The sequence below is a fragment of the Pseudorca crassidens genome, chromosome 10 (genome assembly GCF_039906515.1).
Source record: "Pseudorca crassidens isolate mPseCra1 chromosome 10, mPseCra1.hap1, whole genome shotgun sequence".
Classification (NCBI taxonomy): Eukaryota; Metazoa; Chordata; class Mammalia; order Artiodactyla; family Delphinidae; genus Pseudorca; species Pseudorca crassidens.
The window spans coordinates 69,651,394-69,673,001 of NC_090305.1; the positions used below are offsets into that span (position 1 = coordinate 69,651,394).

Genomic DNA, 21,608 nt, shown 5'->3' on the forward strand with positions numbered 1-21,608 from the left:
CTGGGGGTGGGTGAGGTGGGGTGGTCAGGAGTAGGGGCTGGCAGCCACATGACCACTCTGTGCTGGGCCCTGGGAGCCCAGGAACCCAAGGCATGGCTGACCTCAGCCTAAGCACCGGGCACCCAGCATAGCGTCTGGCACAGCCTAGCCCTCTCTTTATCTGCCCCATCTCAGCCAGCCAGCCTCGAATCTGAGAGGGACCTCAAAGAGCAGAGCCTCGCCCTGGCTGAACAGAGAAGCCTCAGCTTCCCACCTGCTGCTGTGCGCCTGGGAGGACACTCACCATCCTGTTGTGGGGGCTTGAAGAGATAGCCATGGTTATCCAGGCTGCGGCGGTAGAAGCTGGCATTGAAGGGCTCAGGGGTCTCTGTCCAGTCCTCAGCTGCCCTGGTCACACAAGAGGTTGGTGGAGGGGTGGCTTGTGGGGGCAGTGGTCTCAGCAGATGAAAGAAGGCCTCTGGGCAGCGGGACAGGCGGGGTCCCAGCAGGGGCAGGGTGTCGGATAGTGGGGCAGGTCACTTACTTGTTGGGGAATACGCGAGTGATGCCACCATCAGTGGCGGCGAACACGGCCAGAAGGCTGTACCTGGGGGCAGCAGGGAGGTGAGGTCACAGACCTACTTTCTGCAGGGCACGGCCAGCGCCTCTGGGCCCATCCCAGCCTCCTGCCCCCACAGGCTGGGTGGTGCCTACGTGTTGAGATCCTGGTCCCGCCACACGCGCTCCACCAGCTGCTGGGTGATGCCCGTGTCCAAGATCAGGTTGTGCAGAAGGAAGTTGTTGCCTGGAACAGGAGGGTTGGGGTGGAGGGAGGATCTTCTTGTGGATCCCTGCCCACTCTCCCCGCTACCCCCAAGGCTCCGAACCTTCCCCATGACCTGGCCCAGGACCTGCCCTTGGTTTGGGCCTGCATGTTTCCACACCTGCCCAGTCTCTGGGTTCCTCTGGGCTGCCCCCTTGCCGTCTGGCACTGCCCAGACCCCGCTGCCCCACCAGTCACTCACACTGCTTGGAGTCTGGAGTCACTTTCTCCATGAGCTCAATGAAGTTCTTCAGGAACTCAGTGTTGTTGTCTGAGGCATTCAGTTCCTTGCAATACTCTCTGGGGGTGGGGAGGGGCAAGAAGAGTGGGCTTGGGGAATGCACAGGGCAATAGGGTTGAGGCTTCCCAACAGGCCTGCCTGGCCATTCGCTGAGAAGCCCAGGCCTCAGGGAGGGGCATGTGTATTCTTACAGGCTGCAGTGACTATACGCCCAGCAGGTAACCAGGTCTGGACAGGGGCAGAACTGACCTGCTTAAGTGCAAGAAGCAGAGAATGAGGGTCTGCTTCCACCACCCAAGCAGGTTCTCCCTTCTGGGCATGGCCCTGCAGAGCCTCTCACCTCTCCTCTGTAGCTGGAGCTAGACGGTGCACCTGGGAGGCCCCAGGAAATGCCTCATGGCTGGCTCGTCGAACTGTGTGCCATAGCGTTCTGTGGGCACAGTGGGTGGAGTCCTGACACTGGCTTAGTTGGTCTGAGACCTCATCCTGCTGCTTCCTGGCTGTGTACCTTTGCGCAACTCACTCAAGCTCCCTGAGCCTTAGTGTTTTTCATCATACCACAGAGGGTGTCACCAAGTCAGTGGGAACACGTGGCTCCTTGGATTGGCTGTTCCCTCTGCCCAGGGTGCTCTTCCCCCAGAGATGGACAGGCCAAATCCCTCACCTCCTCAAGGTCCTCTCTGGGTTCAGAATGTGGGTCCAGAGAACGTAGGGGCTGAAGGGAGCAGGGAGATCTGCTTGGGGTTCTGCTCCCCAGGAAGTCTTGGCAAGCAGTCCTACCCTGGTACATGGAGCTATCTTTCCTGCCTAATCCCTCATCCATACCCCTGCCACCAGAGACCTCCTCACTGGCCTGCATGGCAGCAACTTTGTGGGAAATTTTTAAATGCTCCTCTTCCCGAGGCTATGCTAGGGCCCAAAGCTTGGTGAGGGCACCTGGGACTGAATCTCAGTCCCCACTTGCTCCCAGGGCCTTTGTGCAGTACACAGCCTGCACTTCTGTATGGGGGAGAACACACCTGATACACTTAGAGTGACACCCATACAGCTGAACTTGGGATACAAGTCACCTGCAATCCCTCCCCCTCACATAATATGTACATTTACACTCACCCAACACATATTTATTGAGCTCTCCTGTGCCAAAGATACAGAGGTGACAAAAACAAACATGGTCCCTGCCCTCAGAGCTCCCTCAGGGTCCTGTGGGCCACACAGGCCTTTCCATACATTCCCACAGTCACCAATGCACACGGCCACCCCACATTTACACTTGGACCCTTACAAATGTACATGATGACTCACAAATACAAACACACATCTACAGAGAGTCACAGCGAACTTTGTGGGTGCATGCACGCACGTGCACACACATGGAGGTTAGGAGTGTCCAGAGCCCCCGTGTGGTACCTGAGAGTGCCCATGGATCTCTGTCAGTTGCACCCACCTGCCCTCATGCAAAGCCCAGGCCACAGGGGAGGGCTTCACCACCCGGCGGCCTGCTGGCCTCCTCAGATGTGGGCCAACAGACAGAGGGTGTGCACACGAGGGTGCATGCCAAGGATGGTCCAGGCCCAGGTCTGTGCTGGGCCCTGATCCCTTACTTTCCAGAGAGCTCTTCATAGTCCCCATCCCCTCATCCTCCTCCCGTCCTCAGTGAGCCACCACACCTAGATGGGGCACTGCCGACAGGGGCTCTGGCTGGCTCGGTCACCACACCCACACAAACACTGACTGACACAAACACTGACTGACACGGGACAAGGACTGGTGCGGGGTGGGGGTGGGGTGGGGAGGGCGCCACAAACCAGAGCAGCAGCTGCCCAGTGAGGGGCGTGCTGCAGACAGCCGGCGCAGGGCAGAAAGGGCTCCTTCCTGGTGGCCTGGGAGGGCAGGGAAGGTCAACAGAGTCCAGAGCCCTCCCGTCCGAGGCCTGGTGGGAGCTGAAGCTACGGGCACTGGTGCCTGGTGTGCCTACATGGCCCAGGTATGCACACGGCCACACATACAGGGCTGTGCATGGCAGGGTGACACTGCACAGGACACAGACACATAGCTCCAGGCAGCAGTGCAGGAGGTGGGCCCAGGGAGGTCAGGTTGGGGGAGGACACCTCAGCAAGGCCACACGCAAGCTACCTGGGAGCAATGAAAACATGTCCTTCAGACTCAAAGCTGCTGGGGAGCAGGAACTCAAAATCTGCAACAGAAACGGGGGGTTATCCGGCGGGGGCTGGGGAGGCCGGAGGCCAGGGGTTCAGAGCTGACGGGGCTGGAGGGACAGGGAAGAGGGTGGCTTGAGGGAGGGAGACACCAGCAAAGAGGAAACCCGCCACTTCCATGTTCAAGTTCGAGCCAGAGAGAAGAGGCGGGCGGGGAGGGCCTGTGGAGACTACAGCATCGCAGGAGGAGGGCAGTTATAGCCAATATGTTGCCCAGGCCTGGTCCTCTGTCGGCAGTGAGTCCCTTGGCGTGGCTGTATATGCTTCCATACGGCTGTATAGCACATATACACGGACATACACACACACATATATATACACACACTGCTATATATATGCATGGTCTGGGGGAGGCACCAGTCTCGCTCTTATCACATCCATAATGGAAAAAACCGCATGCTGAGCTTCCTTCCTCCAAAGAGACTCTGAGGAATGGAACTGGCTTTTGGCTGCGGATTTTTATCTCTCTTTGCTGTAGCTGTTTGCATTTTGGTAGGTCTTGCTTTTATTGTGTCAGGCATCAACATGGCCAAACCGAGGGGGTTCCTCACGGGCACAGACAGTCCAACCAGAGACAGTGTGGGCAGCTGGGGGTGGGCTGCAGTGCATTGTCGGGGTCCAGTGGTCTTCCCTGGGGTAGGAGGCTGGGTGAGGGGAGATCCTTGAATGTTCCCACACTGTGAGAGGAGAGTCTGGGAGCTGGGAGGGCACAGAAGCGCTGCTCAAACATGAACACCCTCTTGGGCCGGGGGCATGAGGGCAGGTTCTGGTCTATCCAGAAGGCCTGTGTCTGGTCTATCCTTCCGAGGACCTGTCTGGGCTCAGAGCAGCAAGGGAGAAGCTGGGGGCTCCAGAGAAGGCATGGGGTGCTGTTGAGGGATCCACCGACTGGGCCTGTACGTGTGTGAGAGTGAGCACATATGTATGAGCGTGTATGTGCATGTGAGAGCACGTGTGTATGCATGAGTGTGTAAGCATGTGCGCATGTGTGCAAAGGTCCCTGTGTGGGTCTGTGAGTGAATCTGGGGATGTGGCTACTAGGGCTCCTCTGGGGCCTCTCCCTGCCCAGCTGGGCTGGCCACCTTGCTGGTCTGAGTCTGGGAGGTGTCCCTCTGTTCTCTTATTCTGGGCAATGCACCTCCCTATCCTTTCACCCAGATTCCAACCTCTTTTTTTTTTTTTTTTTTTTTTTTTGCCACGCGGCATGTGGGATCTTAGTTCCCCGACCAGGGTTCGAACCCACGCCCCCCCTTCATTGGAAGCCCGGCATCTTAACCACTGGACTGCCAGGGAAGTCCCAGTGCTTTATTTTTGCAGAAGAGGGGTCTTCCCTGTTCCAAAATACTCCCACAGTGCACTGCAAGATTCTGGGGAGGGGGACTTTGGGTGCCTGGAGGAGCTGGGCAGTCACTGGTTGGACTGTTGCTTTCTGATAGGACTGTGAGGCAGGGTTTGGACACAAGCCAACAGGGAAGGGTTGGGGTGGGGAGAGGAAGAAGAGGAGAAAGAAAAAGAGGTGGGGGGAGAGGAAGGGAGACTATGCTATGGTTGTCATTGTTATCAGGGCCCTGCATTTCTGGGGTCACTGGGAGGGATGTAGGAGGGGGAGACAAGACAACTCAAGCTAGTGGGAGTAGGGCACGTCCTCCACCTCCACCCAGGCCAGTGGGGGCAGCTGGATCCCCTTTGCTGGACTAGGCTGGACAGGGCCACTAGGGCTTCTTAGGGAGACCCTACTTCCCCATGCGGACTGGGGACAGGACATCTCCCCATGGCTCTCCATGGCCCATCTGCCTCGGTGTTCCGTGGGGGGGCCTCTCTGTGCACCAGCGGCAGAGACCCTTGTGTGCTGTCCTCTCTCACTCTTGTTCTTTGCCAGGGACTGTGAGTTCACTGCCTACCTTTTCCCGAAGTCTCTGGCTTAAGTACCTCTGAGTGCCAGAATCTTTTTCTTCACCCCCAGCCTGATTCCCTCTAAGCTCCTTTGCTGGCCCTTGGGGTCCAGAAAGATCCCCTTCTGTTCCCAGCCAGGCCCAGGGGCCCTGAGTCTGCCTTTATTTCCCAGGGGAACACCTTCCATACCTGACCACTCTTCCCAGGAGCAGCCAGCACCCCAGGGCAGGGCTGGGCCAGTGGGCCTTTACAAAGTCACCAGGAGTAGCAGGGGTGGCAGGGGACAGGGGTTTCAGCACCTAGGCCAGCGTTGGGTCTGCCTTGCTCTCCTGGTGGCCTGGCTGCTGCCCTATCCTGCCCCTGGGCCCCAGGGTCAGGGTGTGGGGCTTCCAAAGCCTTCTGTCTCCCCTTGGGAGGGCCGCCAGCTTGTGGAGAGAAACTGGAGAGATCTGAGGAGGGAGAATATCCCCGAGGAAGCCTCACATAAGCCCTTTTGAGGACTGATCTACCCCCTACATCTCAGGCCCCTTGCCCTAGTGGGTGGGAGGTGGTAGAGAGCCATCTAGCCCTGTCCCCACTGTTGAGTTGTCTTGGAGGGACAGAGAAGGTGGGGTGGGGGGCAGAGGCCTGCCCAGAGGGAGCCAGGAGGATGAGGAGAGGGCCTGAGCTCTCAGAACACGCCGGAGACCACCCTGCAGGCAGGGCCAGGGGAAAGGGCTGCTGGCTCTAATAGAGGTTTAGGGATCAGAGGAAAGGCAAGAACTAGAGGAGCCCGGGGGATGCTGGGGGGGAGCCCTGGAGAGCAGGGGTTTGGCTGGTCCTGGGCAGGGAGGGGGGCAAGCAGGGGCGTGAGGGCAGGGGGTGGGGTGGGGAGAGGAGGGTGCACTGGTTCTGAATATACTTGCCCTTCAGTTTGCTGATTGGCACTGGGACAGTCCACCAAGAGAGAAAGCGAGGAAAACAAAAACAACACAAACACAAAAACAAACGAAAAGGGGGAGGGGAAGGGGAGGGGCACAAACAATATTTTATTCAATGGCTGTTTGAATGAAAATATTGTGTCTCATCATCATACCGAAAGGAAACTTCTTGCAAAAAACGACATGAGAGAGAAAGAGAGAGCGAGAAAACTCAAAGGAGATGAGCCCCAGTCAGCCAGGCAGGTGGGGGGCGCCCGGTGGGGCCGGAGCCCCAGCCTCCCTCCCAGTGACCTCGGGCGGTGGGCAGGCGGGGCCACGGGCTCCAGAGGCCTCTGGGGGAGGCCCAAGGTGAGCAGGACATGCAGGGATGAGCCACAGGCAGAGGAGCGGGAGAGGGAGGGAAGGAAGGAGGAAGGGCAAGAGACAGGGAGGGTGGGGGAGGCAGGGATGAAGGCCCGAGGAAGGGAGCAAAGGAGGGGAAGGGGTAGGAGAGAAGATGGAGAGAGGAGAGTGTGAGAGGAGAAGAGAGGGGGAGAGACTGAATGGACAGTGGGAGGGAGGGGATGTGGGAGAGAGAAATGGAGGGAGTGAGCAGAAGGAAGCGGTAGGGAGAGAAGGTGCGGGTGCAGGGAGGGGAAAGGAGGAGGCAGGAGGGCGAGAGGGAGCGGGAGGGAAGGAGGAAGGGCAAAGGGAGAGAGTGAGGGGGCAGGAAGGCGATGGAGGCAGAAGGTGAGAGAAGAGGTGAGGAGGAAAATAAGGGAGGATGAGCGAGGGGGGACAGAAGAGGGGGCAGGGTGGAGAGAGACCCGGGGGTGGTGCCACAGCGGGAGAGCGCTGCGCAGGGAGCAGGGGGCAGGAGGGATGAGAGGAGGGGGTGTCTTCCAAGAACTCAGCCCCCAGGCGTGTGTGGGGGAGGCAGGCTAAGGAGGGAAGACACGGAGGAGGAGAAACCAAAAACAGAACCTCAATGGAAACCATGAGAGAATGGTCTGGAACCAAATCTGAGAAAAGGCAAGCATGCAGAGTTCCACAGACTTTCCGATGGCTGGTGCCCCAGCCTGCGGGCGCCTGGGGGGCGGGCAGATTGGGCAGGAGGGGCCGCCTGGCCGCAAGCGGCTGGCTATGCTGCCTGGGGCCAGCCAGGGTGCGGGGCAAAGGCGGGGGTGCAGGGCGCAGGCAGGGGCCGGGCCACTTACACTTGACCTGCAGGATCTGGTCACTGAGGTTGGCTTGGAGGTAGAAGGTGCTGTAGGGCGGGAGCACTAGCCCTAGGCTGGGGAGGAGGGGATGGGAGGAGCACAGGTCACTGCTGGAGAGAGGCGGGCCCCATTGGCACCCTCCTCCCCACGGCTTTGGAGCTGGGTGAGAGGCCCAGGCTGTGGCATCCCCTCCCCCGACCACCAGGGACACCTCTCCCTGGTTAGCTGTGAGAGATTCAGGGCCTAGGGGCCTGGGCCCTCCACTTCCCGAACTCTCCTGGAGGCCTCAGAACTCCCAGCCCCAAAGCAAATCCCCATCCCACCCCTCGCCCCAGCGGCCTCCCCCAGCACACCACCTGCCCAGCCAGTCTCCTCCAGCTGGCCAGCAGCAGACTCACAGGGGCAGAATACTGTCAGTGAGCTAGGCTGTGGGGATGGGGGTGGGGGTGTTGCCATGAGACCGGGGTCCATAGTCCCCAGAGACTCAGGCCATGTGAGAGCCAGCTAAAAGCAGGGCTGGCACTATCACAGTGAGGGGCAGTCATGGGCTGGTGCTGGAGTGTGAAGGAGACCAGCTCTTGGGGCACGCAAAAGGCAGTCAGTACACTCTCTGAGGCTGTGACAACTGCTGAGAGCAGGCCGGTGAACGTGCTGAGGATGACATCCTGCATGCACACATCCAGGGATACAATCCAAGGCGGGAGGGATGTAGAGAGGGTGGTGGGGAATGGGGAGGCATCAGATGCACTGTCATGTCTCCACTGTGCGCTCCCAGGAGATGCTGCTTGTTCATGAAGGGCCAGCGAGGGACCCTTGGGACTGAGCACCCAGGAGTGAGAAGTAAGCAGCCCTGGCTGCTGGGGCCCCACTGGGATCGTGGTCACAGCCGCTGAGAACTGGCACACGGGGGTGGGGGAGGGAGGGGCAGCTAGGGCTCTGGGGCTGCCCTGCCCCTCCCTGCCTGCCCAGCCTGGCTCCACTCACCTGTAGTTGGTGCTCCTTATAGGCACCCAGGTGTAGTTCCGCATCACCTCGTCTATGTACCTCTGGGAGAAAAGGCTGGGTCAGGTGCTTGGGGAAGCAGGCTGGGGTGGAGTGGGGGGTAGGAGGGTGTCCACCCTGACCTTCTGTCCCCCTTCTGCCACCTTCTCACCTCATCCAAGGACTTGACCAGTGTTCTGATCTGTTTGTGGCCCTTGTTGCCATCGATCATGCTCCGACGGATCTGGAAGGGTCAGAGACGTGAAGGGTGGGGCCCCTACCCTTCTCTGCTCTGGATGCCCGCCCCCATCCCTCCTCCTCTTCTTCTCCTTACCTCCTCCTTGTTCTCATCCTCCAGCTCTGCATCCAGGAAGTCCAGGGTCACAGGCTCCCGGAAGTTGGTGGTCTAGGGGAGGCAGGGCAGGAAGTCAGGACCTTCTCTCACAGGGTTTACCCCCCATCTGCAGGCCACCCATCTGGCTCACCTGGGGCTTGAGGTTGGGATGCAGCAACACGTAGCCATTCAGGTCAATGGCAAACACGTAGCCGTTGGCTCCAAGCTGGGGGTATAGATAGAGGAGCTTAGGGCCTGGAGGGTTGGGCAGGGATTTCCTGGGCTCCAGAGCTCTTCCTCATCCTGCCTCCCACGCTGCTGGGGGGTGCCATCTGCCTTCCTGGGTCAGGGACCCCAACATGTCGCTCGGCCCCAAGCCTACCTCTCAAGCCAAGCCCAGCAGGCTGGTGCCCCTCATGCACTAGCCCTGGCCCATGCTGGCCAGCTCTGTGGGACCTTAATGTGATTTGGCCTTCTCAGCCCCTCCCCCGGGTTCTCATGGCGCTATCAGTCAGCGGACCCTCTCCACCTCCACTGGCCCCACAAGGCTGCTGTTGCCCTCCCCTCCTCTCCCCACTACGGCCTCTTCTTGGTCCCCATCTTGGTAGACCGCAGGGGGACGAGTGTACCCTTGGACTACCTGGGGTGTCCCTTCCAAGTGTAAGGGAAAGAAAAGCAGGACTCTGGACTCACCCCTTAGCTCTCTGAGGCAGTTTTCTCACTGCACATGGAGGCCAAAGACTTGGGGCCTTCATGTGGCTCAGGTTTAAGCATGCTGACACACATCTCCCAACCTTTTCACAACCAAGTCCCAAACTCTCTTTGCCATAGGCCCTGGGTCAGCCACACTGATCTGGCCCCTTCCCTGGCTTATGATTCTGTTTTTCACCTTCAGGCCTTTGCCCAGAGAGTTCCCTTTGCCTCCAAGGTACGCCTTCACCTCCTTTCTACCCAGGACACTCCTGCCTATGTGACGGACCAGGGGTCGACAAACTAGGGCCCATGGACCACATCTGGCCCGCTGCCGGTTACTGTACTGCTGTGAGATAAGAATGGTTTTTACATTTTTAAATGACTGAAAAAGAGGGATTTCTATTTCATGACTTGTGAAAATTATTTGAAATCCAAATTTTAGTATCTACAAACAAAATTGTATTGGAACATAGCCATGCCCATTTATTTATGTTTCGTCTCTGGCTGTTTCCTCAATGCAGTAGAATTGAGTATGAGTATTTAGGCTGGCAGAGACTAAAATATTTATAATCTGGCCCTTTACAGAAGTTTGCTGATCCCAGTTTTGGGCCCAAGATCACCTCCTCTGGAAGCCTTCCCTGACCGCCTGAACTCGGAGAACTCCACAGAGGTGTGGGAATCCTCATCAGCCTCTGCTGAGGCTGGCTTGTGTCCACAGGAGAGGCGGAACAGGGAGATGGGCAGGTAGACACTCACCGTGTAGTTGGGAGTCAGCCTCTTGATGTCATTCAGAGCCACGTCAATGCCCATCACGCCCAGGATCAGCTGGTTCTGGGAGCAGAGGCAGGGGGTCTGCAACAGGCTCAATTCCATGGGGGGAGCCACTGTGCCCAACTGCCCATGCCCATGGCCTCAAGCTGCTCTCAAGCTGCTGCCCCTGTCCCGTTTAGAGGCCTGCCTATCCGCGCTCCATCCCAGACCTGTTTTGGGCATGCACAGCTCTCCCCAGGCATGACTAGCCCTTCCCCAGTGGGGAACCTCACCTTCTTTTCCCCAGGGCCATCCTGCGTCAGGTTGAAAACAGGAAGGGTCCCTGTCACCACCAACCCCAGCCCCTGAAGGGAGAGGAGGAGGATGGGTCAGACTCCTGTGGCCAGCCATGCCCCCACCCTGAGTGTTCAGAGCAGGGGTGTGGGGACAGGCCACCTCTCTTTCTCCTCTGTTTGGTTTACCACCATAAGGGGGCCCGCATGGGACCTGACCCTGTGGGCACATCCTGGGGGGAAGGTCACCAGCCCCACCCCTTCCTTGCCCCGAGGCCTTACCAGTGCATCCTCGTACACGTTGGTCCATTGAACCTGCTTGGCCTCCTTGCCCGCCAGCACCATGGGCCTGCCCAATACATCTAGATATTCCTGGGGAGGTGGTGGGGGCAGGGGTGGGGCGTCATGAGTCTGCCCCTCCCACTGTATCTTCCCTGTCCTGCCTCCCCATGTGTCAATTAGCCACCAGGGGGCGCTCTCATCACACAGCAGCCCATGGTTCCCACGACCCCGCGAAGCAAAGACAAGGGGCTGGGAGCTGGGGCGCCCCCACAGTCTCACCTGCGTGTTGATGCGAATGGCACCGATGGAAGGGATCTCAAAATAGTAACCTGTGAGGGAAGGGGAGGCAGAGGTGGGCCTGGGTGCTGCTTGGGATCCATGGCACAGGAGGCCCTGCACCCTGGGGTGTGTCTGCAGCCCTGACTGGTCTCTTAGGTTCCCTCTCTTTTTGGTGTCATTTCCTCTGAACTCATGTTCCTTTAGTGCTCCCTGCCATTACCCTGTGAATGGGACCAATGACATGGAAGGGGCTGTGAGTGTAGGGGTTTAAGGAAGCAGAACTGGGATGAAAGGAGGAGCCTGAGGCCTGAAGTCCCTCATTCTAGGATGGCAGTGACATTCAGAGTCCACCTGGAGGCCAGGCCCAATTGCATGGAGAGTTGGATTGACCAGAAAACAGATGCAGGAGCAGACAAGCTAGGACAGTCAGATAGGTGGAAAGAGGCTGAGTCAGATGGACAAGTTAGCCACATAGAGAGATGACCAGTCACATATACAGAAAGACAGACACTGGATGAACAAGCAGCTGGAAAGCTGGACATATGAAGGACACGTGGACAACCAACCCAATGGATTGGCAGAACACGGCAGGCAGGCCCTGTGGCAGTGACACCCGGACAAGGTACCTTTGTTGGTGCAGGCCATCCACTGCAGGGGTGTGACGTCGTAGTTGTGCTGCCCCACGGAGAAAGTAAACACGCGCACCTGTTTGGGGCTTGAGGTTACTGCCGTGGCCGCCAGAGGACAGCCCTCCCCTGTACCGGGCCAGGTCAGGGCAGCCCCCACCTGGGCTGAGCCTCACCGTCCGGTTGGGCCAATTGTACTTCTCAAAGACGTCCTGTACGCGGTCCTCACCGCCGTCCGTGAACATCATGATCATCTTATTGCAGTTGGCACGAGTGATGTTGGACTGGGCAGGAGTAGGTGTGGGGTCAGGCAGCTTTCAGCCCCTCCCTGGTCCACAGGTGGGTCTCCTTCCCCGGAATGGGCCTGGCCCTCTGGCTCCCCTACCCCACAGTTGACAGTGCTATCTGCCCAACCTACCTGATGGGTGCTAACAAGGTCATCTATCTTGATTTCCCTGGTGTCACCAAGCCTGGGCCCTTGCCTGTCCCTGGCCACCCGTTCGCCCACCCAGGGGGCTCACATTCTGCAGCTGATCGAAGGCATACTCAAAGCCGGCCTTGTAGCCTGTGGTGCCCTTGGCCACCATGCCCTGCACAGCTTCCTTGAACACCTTCTTGTTACGCACGTTGGCCTGAACCAGGTGTGTGAAGCATGACACAGGCTGTGCCTTTTCATTGAACTGCAGGGACAGTGAGAGTGGTGAGTGGCCTCAGGCTGGCCTGGGTAGGCAGGGGTTGCATGGGGCAGGAGGGAGTGCCCGCCTACCGCCCTTGCCACTCACGGAGGCAACGTTCACATAGTCATCATCAGAGAGTGTGTCCAGCATCTCACAGACAGATGTCTTCATCAGCTTCAGGGTCAACCCGCTCACGCTGCCACTCCTGGGGGGTGGGTCACGGAGGCGCCTGGTCGGCCTCAGGTGTTCTCCTGCTGCTTCCCCATCATGTTCCCCAGAAGCAGATTCTAGTCCCTAGCCCCGCCCCCACCCCACCCGCCAGCATCGCTCACTCACACATCCACGATGATGACCATGTCCTTGGGCGACGAGGCCCCCTGGATATACCTGCCCAGGAGAAGCCTCAGTTAGGGCCAGCCTCACTGAGACCTTGTGGGTTCTTCCTTCCTTCACCCACATACTGATTCAACATGTTTCTTTTTTTTAATTTTTTTTTTTTTTTCGGTACGCGGGCCTCTCACTGCTGTGGCCTCTCCCGTTGCGGAGCACAGGCTCCGGACGCGCAGGCCCAGCGGCCATGGCTCACGGGCCCAGCTGCTCCGCGGCATGTGGGATCTTCCCGGACCAGGGCACGAACCCGTGTCCCCTGCGTCGGCAGGCGGACTCTCAACCACTGCACCATCAGGGAAGCCCAATTCAACATGTTTCTATTGAGCATCCATGGCATGGGTCAGACAGGGTTCTAGGCACTGAGGACACCGCATTTAATAAAGCAGACAGTCCTTGCCCATGGCATGAGTGACCTGGTCCCCCAACATGTGAACAACCCCAAGGAGGGGTGAGCAGGTGATCCAGAGAGGCTAGGAGGCCTGTTTCATGGCCTCAGTGGCTTGTCATTTCCCCTGGCCCAGGCTGAGGCACCAAGGGCAGAGTCATAGCTGCGTATGGGATTGAACAGGTGGCAGAGGAGGAGGCCAGGGAGTACTGCAGGAGAGGCAGAGCAGAGGGTAGGGGTGTCTAGGGCTCAGATGGGTACAGCAGGGGCTGGCCAAACCCACGGAGGACATACCCACCCTCAGGAACCCCCACTAGCCCAATCCCTCAGTCCCGAGGGGGTGGAGTGCCGGGCAGTGGACGGGGGGCAGAGGCAGCTGGGAGGCCTGCCTGGGTGATGGGATCCATTTTCCAGTGGCAACGATGTGTGAAATGAAAATTGGATAGAGCTGGCTGCACCCTGCTTGGAGGCCTGGTTATCGGGATGGAGGGGAGCAGGCGGGAGAGCTGAGGGGGTGTCCCTGCCCAGCCCCTCCTTGCTTGCTCACCAGGGTCTCCTTCGGACATCGTACAGGTCGATTTTCTTGGGGGCTCGCCATGGGGTGGCTGTGGGAGGAGAGGAGGTGACTGGGGACAGGCAGGGAAGGGCCTTGGGCTGGTAGCAGGCCTTGCAGCAGTGGCCAGGCCACCCTGCAACCAGCAAGGTGACCGTTCCGCCCCACGCACCCCAGGATGAGGGGGCGGGGAGATGGAGGAGGGTGGGGTGCTGAGTGGACTGGGGAGATGGGCTAGTGCTCACCTGGATAATAGCGAGTGACTCCCGTGGCACTGCCGAAGACCTGCCACAGGAGTGTGGGGTCCTGCCTGCGGTTCTCAATGAATACATTCTCCAGGGCCTCCGTCCAGTTGAGCTCATTGAGGATGACGGTGGCTAGGGGGGAAGCAGGGGGCTGGGGTGGGAAGCGCTTCGGCTGTTCCCGCGCTGAAGCTCATCACAGCGACACCCATGCATGTGCCTCTCACTTAGAAAGCCTCACCTGCTCTCTGCCTACCCAGGTCTCCCTCACTTCCCAGGGCTCAGCTGGGGCTGCACCAGCTCCTCCAGGAAGACATCCTTGTTCTCATCCCAAGAAACAGCTCAGCCTGCCCTTCGGCCAGGCTCCACATGATCAGGCAGGGCAGCTGTGGCCTGTGGCCCCTGCGGAGGGGCCACCCAGGTGGCAGGGAGCTATGAGCTGGGATGCCCATCCAGCCTGCTGCCTGGAGCTTGCGGCTGGTCCCCTGGGAGCTCACCCACTCAGCATGCACTCCGGGCTGCAGCCACAAGAAAGCAATTAAGGGCTCGATGATGGTGCTGGAATTATTCAGCTATTAAGGTACCTGATAAGCTGGAAGCCACTCAGCTCCATGATTAATCAACTGGGGCCAGGAGCAGGCAGGGGTGGGGGCGGGGGCTCTCGGAGGGACACGGGCTGTGCAATGATCCTGCTGCAACACTGGCACGTGCACTCCCACACACACACACACACACACACACACACACACACACACACACAGCCTGCGCTTGTATACTGCATGCAGGTATACAACAGGTGTACCTACATCTAACCTCTGTGTTTCCAGCCGGATGTGTCATCCCCTCACCCCCAAACCTACCTGCCCAGCAGCCTCACTGCTGCCATGGGCACAGGGTCACACATGCTCATACCTACACACCACTCTGCCCTTACAGGAGGACACCAATGGCTCCTGCTTTCACAACCCCCCACCACAAGTTACCCCACCCTCCCCCTCCCTCAACCTCTGTGGCTGCACAGGTGTGACACCCTGGCCAGACCTAGCCCCCCACACACAGAGCAAGGCTTCTCTCAGATGGATGGACTCCATCCATCCGGCAACCCGGGCAGAGACTTGGGATGGCTTAAGCAGTATGCAGCCCCCCAACTCAGGACAGCCCTAAACCTGCCCAATGTGTGTGTGTGGCACATGTTCTCACATGTGCAGTGCACCTGTCTCTGCGTGTGGGAAACTCAGAAAAAACAGCAGGAGTTGGATACCTGCTACTGCCAGGCCTCTGTATCGCACCCCCTCCCCTGGGGGCTACTTCTTCCTCCAACTTCTCCCACCTCCTTTCTTTCCGGGTGGAGCCCTGACACCATCACCTCTCCCTGAAGATCCACTCCCCAAACGGGAACCAGAGCACGTCTTCCAAAGGCTCTGCTCTTCTTTTCAGAGAAGAAACCCTTAGAACAGATGAAGAGCTGTGATTTATTTTTTACTTTATTTTATTTTTTGGCTGTGCCGCCTGGCATGCAGGAGCTTAATTCCCCGACCAGGGATCGAACCCGTGCCCGCTGCAGTGGAAGCGCAGAGCCCTAACCACTGGACCGCCAGGGAATTCCCAGAGCTGTGATTTAAAGATACAAATGCTCCAGGCTCGGCCCACAGCCTAGGGGGTGACAATATATTCTGGGGCATTCTTCCCTCTGCTCTCTCTCTCCAGACTGGGGGGCCTCTGCTGTCTTGTCTGCTGCCTAGTCCTCCCCCTCTGCTCTCACTCCCTTCTCTCTGGCCCTGCAGCTTCCCTTAACTGACCATAATGTGAAAACAAAACACATTTCTAGCATTGGCTGTGCCTACTGAACAGTATGTTATGGTCCCGTTCCTAATTTAGAAACTTAGTGAGTTGTACAATTTCTATTTTTCTCTTTAAGGAAAAAATAAAGTCAGGCTCTCAAATGTTTCACACAGTACTGTCTGCCGTGGGAGAGTCTGCCTGGCAGGTCCCACCCCTCACTGGACCTCAGTTTCCCCATCTGCACATGAGAGGCTTAGAGCAGACAGACCATTCTGGGAGCCCCTCTAGCTGCTGCTGGCAGAGGGGTGTCCCTGACTCAGGTCAAGGGCCGAGAGGAGACCTGGCTGGGCTGTCCCTTCAGGTAGCCATGACCACATGCACGCTCACGCATACACTGTGAGACACGCTTGTGCACACACTACAGCCCCCCACCTGGAAAGGGCGTGCTGCTCAGCCCTGTGACCACACACACACACTCATGTGCCCACACCCTCAGATCACACTGAGCTTGGAAATGGGGAACATGCCCCCCTCAGGCAGGCGATTACAGATTTAATTAAAAGTGACACAGTAAATAAAAAACATATAAAATGTAATTTGTGTGGGTAGCGAGGGGTGACTGGGGAGGGCGGTGTGGTTCCTGTTTTAGTTAGCGTGCCTGCCTGTGATAGTGCCCCTCGACTGGCTCGGGCAGGTGGCCTGTGGGTGGCCCTTGTAGGGTGTGGGGGGCATCCACCCTCACTCCTGCCTGAGGCTGCCCAGAAGGCCCAGGAGGGGCCTCCCTGAGAACCCTGGAGGATTCCCTGCTTTCTGAAGTCCACGCAGAAGTTCTGGGACCTTTGCTTCAAGAACCTCCACCCAGTGGGCCCCTTGGATTCTGAGGCTACCCTGTCGGTGCTCATAGAATTGTGTCAGAACCAAGAGACTCCGGGGCCTTAAATCCTGCAGCTAGAGTTCCCCATTCAGTGTTTGACTCTTGGCCTCTTCTCCCTACACCTCCCAAGTTCTTCAGGAAGTTCATCCTGATGTCTGACTCAAATCCTTCTAGCTGTAGTGACCTGGTTTCCCCATTGTGCAAAGCTATACTGTCCCTGGAGCTTGGCATCTCAACCACCCTCTACTCAATCCCCCTGACCTCCATCTCCACCTCCCCCTGCTCACCAGGGAGAAGGAGGGAGGTGTTACAGGGTTGGTGTCTGTGAATGAGAAGTTGCTCCCTGTCCTGTGCCCATCTGATGTGGTAGGTCCTCAACCCTTCCTGCATGGGGCCAGGGAATGGGAGAGGGTAGGGAGGAGCTGCTCTGGGGACAGGTGGGGACTTGGCCCAGCACATGGGGGAAGAGTTGTGTGCATGCATTTGTGTGAGCCCGTACATGCATAGGGGTGAGAGGCTCGGTGTTTTGTGTCTTGCTGAGAGTTAGCGTGAGGCTGTGCCTGAGAGTGGCTTGAGGCCTGCATGTGGGCAGGTCTGAGAGGTGAGCATGTGTGACCCTGGGTGTAGGGGGCTGAAGGTGGATGGGCACCTGGGACCTGGCAGTGCCCAGGCAGTGGGCCTTGCCCCCACGGTGGGTGGGAAGGGCTGCTCCCGATCACTCTGCACACTCACAGCCTTTGTAGATGTCCGTGGGGATCTGCACAGCCGTGTATGAATAGTTGACCTTGTTCTTGAAGTTCGAGTCCTCAACGAAGTCCAGCCGTAGGGTGCTGGCCTTGGACCCCCTTTCCACATCCTCACTCTCAGGGTCGTCCTGTGGAAAGGGACCCCCCAACCATGGCAGTGTCAGGGCTGGGAAATGGTGGAGTGGGGTTGGATAGAACTGCAGGCAGGGGGGCCAGAATCTAGGAGATAGGGGCATCTCAGAATCAGAGACTACTGCAGAGACAGAGAGATGGAGAGACACAGGGACAGAGAGACATGGGGTATGGACCCCTTGCCTGGAAAGCCCGTGACACCCACCTGCCCCACCCACCATCCCCACATTTGCTAAACCCAAATTCCAGAGCCAAGACCAAACCAAGCCCTTCCTCACATCCTTGAAAACCAATTATCAGCGAAGGAGGCAAATCTTGGAGCTAGAGAGGAGTGGGCTGCAGACACCCTGCTCATGAGGACTTGCTCTGTGTAATCACAAGGCGGCCTCAGCACCCCGTCACAGGAGCTTTGCAACATACACGCCACAACTTGGTCCCACCTATCCCCTGCATGGAGTTCCTTTGGCACCAAGGAGAGGGCCCTAGCCCCGTCTGGGGGAGGGGCACCACCCCCTGCAGCAGGGTGGCTCTAGGGGCTGAGTTGGAGAGCGGGGAGTCCGTGGGAGAGCTGGGCTCGGGTCGGGGCTAGCACTGAGACCTGGTAACATCCAGAAGGAGGGTGTGTGGTGCCTGCTAGCAGAAGGACTATAAAGGCCCCCACTGACTTTCTAAAATGAGTTGCAGCCGTCTGACAGGTGCCAATTACAGCATCTCTCGGCCAGGCAGGCTGGGCATGCGCCGTGCGCCCCTGCCCACCACCACAGGCTGGCAGGAGTGGGTCTGCGACTATAGTGTTGATGCCGCAGCCGAGGTGGGGGGTGGGCAGGCACGGGTGCAGGTGTGCAAGGGGGAAGGGAAGATGGAGGTAGAAAGTGAAGGGGAAGATGAAGAAAAGCCGGATGGGGAGGCAAGGAGAGATGGAGAGCCACGCGAGGTAGGCGCAGAGCTGGGGGTCTTTGTGCCCTGGGAGGAGGGAGTATAAGCAGCTGAACCAGCCACATGTTCCCTCGCTGCCCCGCAACGCCCCTGTGACCACCTTCAGCACCAGGCTCAGCTCATTTCCTCTCCCCAGTGGATCTCACGTGACGGCCGACCCCACTGCTCACTGGGTCCTGGTCACACCCCTCATGTTCCTGCCGCCAGGCTGTCTGTCTGGGGAAAGGGTGATCGTGCCTCCCCACCCAGCCAGCTGTGCTCTCCCCACCCAGGGAGTGCTCTGGGTGCACCCTCAGGCCTGGGGAATGAATTACTGCCTGGATGGTGGGTGCAGCTGGCTGGAGGGCCTGCAGCAAACACCCTTTTCATCTATCTCTTCATTGGATTTTGTAACAGCAAAATCCAAGCCATCTACTGCCCTGCCATTGCCCCTCACCCAGCGTGCCGCCCCTCTGCCCACCTCGGCACACCCTAGCCTCCTAGAAGCTCCTGGATGCTGGGTAAAGCTGGGGCAGGCAGCTGCTGAGCATGGAGGCCAGAGCAGGGAGCCGGCCGCCCCTGAGGTGTGAGCCACTCACGCTCTGCTGGGAGGAGGGGAAGTGCGGAAGAAGAAAGCCCCCGAAATGTCAGCGGCAGATGAAGGGCGCTGGAAAATTTAATCTCCCAACTTTCCCAACTAATGTGACATTTGGATTCTGTTCTGATAAGCTATCAGCTGGCGAACTTTTTCCTTCCTTCTTTCCCTCCCTACCCCCACCTTCTGGCTGGTAATTTAAAAGTAAATGGTCTAGAAAGATCTCTAACTGTACCTCTGGCAAAGATTAAAAAAACAAAACAACGTAACAGGCAGGAGAGTTGGGGAATGTGTGCGTGCTGATATTTATACTGGGGCTGGGAGGGCTGGGATTTTGGCCTAACTGACCCTGGCCCAGCCCCACCCGGGGCGAATCTCCCTCCCTGTGCTGTCCCTAGCCCCCCAGCAGATGTCCAAGGGGCTGGGGGCAGGGAGTCAGTGATTTAGAGCCAGGAGTTGGGGGCTGCTGGGAGCAGGGAGTCCAGGGAGGGAGCCGGGCACCAGACTGGCCAAAGAGACCCCTTAGTGTCACCCCGACGCCCAGGGGCTTTGTACGGTGGGCAACTGCCGTCTCCTGGTTTATATTTAATGCACTGATTGCTAAAATTACAGCCCGCTGCTGAGGGGGGTAAGGAATTAGATTCAGGGTCTAATTAAAGGTTTGTTCTTCATTTGAATTTCAGATTCCAGCTTTAATTTTAGCAACTTCTCTGGGAGCCACGGAGGCTCAGCCAAGGGGGAAGCACACCTGCTTTAGCCCACCCACCCCGCCTTCTCTGCGGCCCTGCCTGCCTGCCCTCCTGACGGCTCACCAAGGCCAGCCTGGCACCACAGACCCGCTGCAGGAATCCCTTCCTGCCTGCCCACCTCTTGGTGCCACTGGATACCTCCTGCTCGCCCCAGGCAACCCCCCAGGCCAATAGGCCCAGGAGTGGGAGTCTAGCTGTTGGGTCTTCTGCACCAGTCAGCACAGGTGGGGCCCCAGAGACTGAGTTGTGACACCTCTGTTTACAGAGGAAATAACCAGGTTCAACTACTTTTGTCTCAAAAGCAGGCAGATGAATTTGGGCCTTGACAGGTTCACCAAAACAGTCTGTTCCATGTGCCCTGCACCCTCAGACACTCTTGTCTCCTCTGTAGACCCCCTCACACCCCAAATGGTCACACTTTCACGTGAGTCCTCTGGTGACAGGGACCTCTCTCTGTCACAGGGCCACCCAAGCAGACGTGAACCAGTCAGTGAGGCAGAAGAGCAGTGTAGCTCTGGGTTCTCCGGTCAGTCCCAGCACCACCACTTCCGGGGTGGTGACCCCTGATGAGTCAGAGCCCTCTCCTTCATCTGAAGAACAGGCACAGGGACTGGGCTGCCTCTACAGCTGGGGTGAGACTGACTTAGCCCAGGGCCAACACTGATCATGGGGCCAGGCCGTGGGGTGGTCAGCACGCGGAAGCCACTTTCCCCTCACCACAGGGAAGGGTACCTGCACTCACCTGAAATACACCTGCATCCCGGCCCCGCCTGCCTACCTCCAGGAAGCCCTCGCCACCTGCTCCCTCTCTCCCCTACTCTCGCAGCACTCAGCATCCCTCTGTCCTCCCGATGCTGGTACTTGAACTGACCTAGGGGAGGAGGTCCAAGAGCCTCACCACCCTGCCCAGGGATGGGGCTGGGCCCGCCCCACACTGTACAGTGAAGCTGTGCCCCTTGGTGCCACAGAGACACGGCCCTGGAGGGGTCAGGGCCTCTAGGGAATTGTGGGAGGTGTAGGGCGGGGACCTGTGCAGCCACAACTCTGCAAGGCCGAGCTCAGAATGCTGAAGAGTGCTGAATCCTAACACTCATTTTACAGCTGAGGCCATGAGGTCCCAGAGAGGGGGGTGTGGCTCTGGCAGCTCCCCATCCCTGCCAGCATGGGTGGGGGCACTTACCAGCTCAGCGTCGGCCTTGGCGTCATAGTACACTATGTCTTCCTCCTGGTGGGGAAGAGATGCCTCATCACTCATGGTCGCCTGAGGTGCGGCCAGGACCCCCAGCTCTAAGGCCTGGAATGGCCCCCTCAGATTCCTCTGGGGCAGAGACCGCCCCCTTACCCATCCAGAGCTGCCATCCAGGGAGGGCTGGATGAGGCAGGCTGGATGCCCCACCCACACCCCAGCCAGACCGTCCTCAGGAGCTCTCACAGGCACCAGGAGGATGTGGTACCCCGGGTCGGTACCCCTGGGGCTCCCTGACTCTAGGATCAGGGTCTCTGCACTGCAGCCCTGCTGGGAGGTAGGGTTAGAGCCAGCCTATCTGCAGAGACTCTGGCTGAGGCAGTACCAAGGGAGAATTGAGGAAGATGGAAAAATAGAGCCGAGTCTGGGAAAGAGTGAAATAATGACTCGACACCGCATCTTCCAATTTCTTCTATTAAAAAGCCTGCTCATTACGAGCATGTACTTATTAATTATCTGTGATTTGTTGTGAAATGCAAGGGGGTTTACACAACAGGAGCGGGAGAAAACAAAGCCCGGCCCCTGTGCCTGCCTCCCAGCCCTCGCCTGCCTTTGCTAGCACCGCGTGTCCTGGCCTCGCCCGCCTGCCCGCCGCCTGGGTTCTCAGCCATCTGCACATCATAATCACCGGCCACCCCAGGGACCCGTAACACAAATGGGCTAATTTCATGTTTAATGATCTTTAATCAGAACTGAGCATGGCTGACAGCGGCTGCCAGAAGGTAAATCTGGTGCCATCAGGTGCCACCCGCTCAGGAGGGGCCACCCCACCCCTGCCTTGATAGGCCCTAAGGCCAGGACACAAGATAG

The 21,608-nt window shown here is 58.4% G+C and overlaps 1 protein-coding gene and 1 long non-coding RNA gene across 9 annotated transcripts in view; one reads left to right on the forward strand and one right to left on the reverse strand.

The window, feature by feature from the left end:
* Positions 1–21,608, reverse strand: part of CACNA2D2 (calcium voltage-gated channel auxiliary subunit alpha2delta 2) — a 138,832-nt gene that overhangs the window by 4,219 nt on the left and 113,005 nt on the right. For 4 of the 8 annotated variants that reach the window (XM_067754543.1, XM_067754541.1, XM_067754542.1 and 1 more), the window contains exons 5-28: positions 20,733–20,777; positions 17,148–17,289; positions 13,763–13,894; positions 13,512–13,569; positions 12,526–12,576; positions 12,295–12,394; positions 12,034–12,192; positions 11,689–11,796; positions 11,513–11,591; positions 10,887–10,936; positions 10,608–10,697; positions 10,326–10,397; positions 10,039–10,113; positions 8,741–8,815; positions 8,590–8,661; positions 8,428–8,499; positions 8,259–8,320; positions 7,272–7,348; positions 6,061–6,081; positions 3,180–3,240; positions 1,005–1,102; positions 694–784; positions 524–586; positions 284–387 (exon numbers count right to left, since the gene is read on the reverse strand). In XM_067754543.1, coding sequence (XP_067610644.1) covers positions 284–387; positions 524–586; positions 694–784; positions 1,005–1,102; positions 3,180–3,240; positions 6,061–6,081; positions 7,272–7,348; positions 8,259–8,320; positions 8,428–8,499; positions 8,590–8,661; positions 8,741–8,815; positions 10,039–10,113; positions 10,326–10,397; positions 10,608–10,697; positions 10,887–10,936; positions 11,513–11,591; positions 11,689–11,796; positions 12,034–12,192; positions 12,295–12,394; positions 12,526–12,576; positions 13,512–13,569; positions 13,763–13,894; positions 17,148–17,289; positions 20,733–20,777 — 1,957 coding nt within the window. The remainder of the gene's footprint in view (positions 1–283; positions 388–523; positions 587–693; positions 785–1,004; positions 1,103–3,179; positions 3,241–6,060; positions 6,082–7,271; positions 7,349–8,258; positions 8,321–8,427; positions 8,500–8,589; positions 8,662–8,740; positions 8,816–10,038; positions 10,114–10,325; positions 10,398–10,607; positions 10,698–10,886; positions 10,937–11,512; positions 11,592–11,688; positions 11,797–12,033; positions 12,193–12,294; positions 12,395–12,525; positions 12,577–13,511; positions 13,570–13,762; positions 13,895–17,147; positions 17,290–20,732; positions 20,778–21,608) is intronic. The other 4 variants (XM_067754548.1, XM_067754545.1, XM_067754547.1 and 1 more) reach the window with 1 other exon arrangement.
* On the forward strand, positions 24–21,215 carry LOC137232481 (uncharacterized). Its single transcript, XR_010947034.1, has 3 exons — positions 24–402; positions 9,868–10,026; positions 19,487–21,215. It is a non-coding gene; the product is annotated as an uncharacterized lncRNA (long non-coding RNA).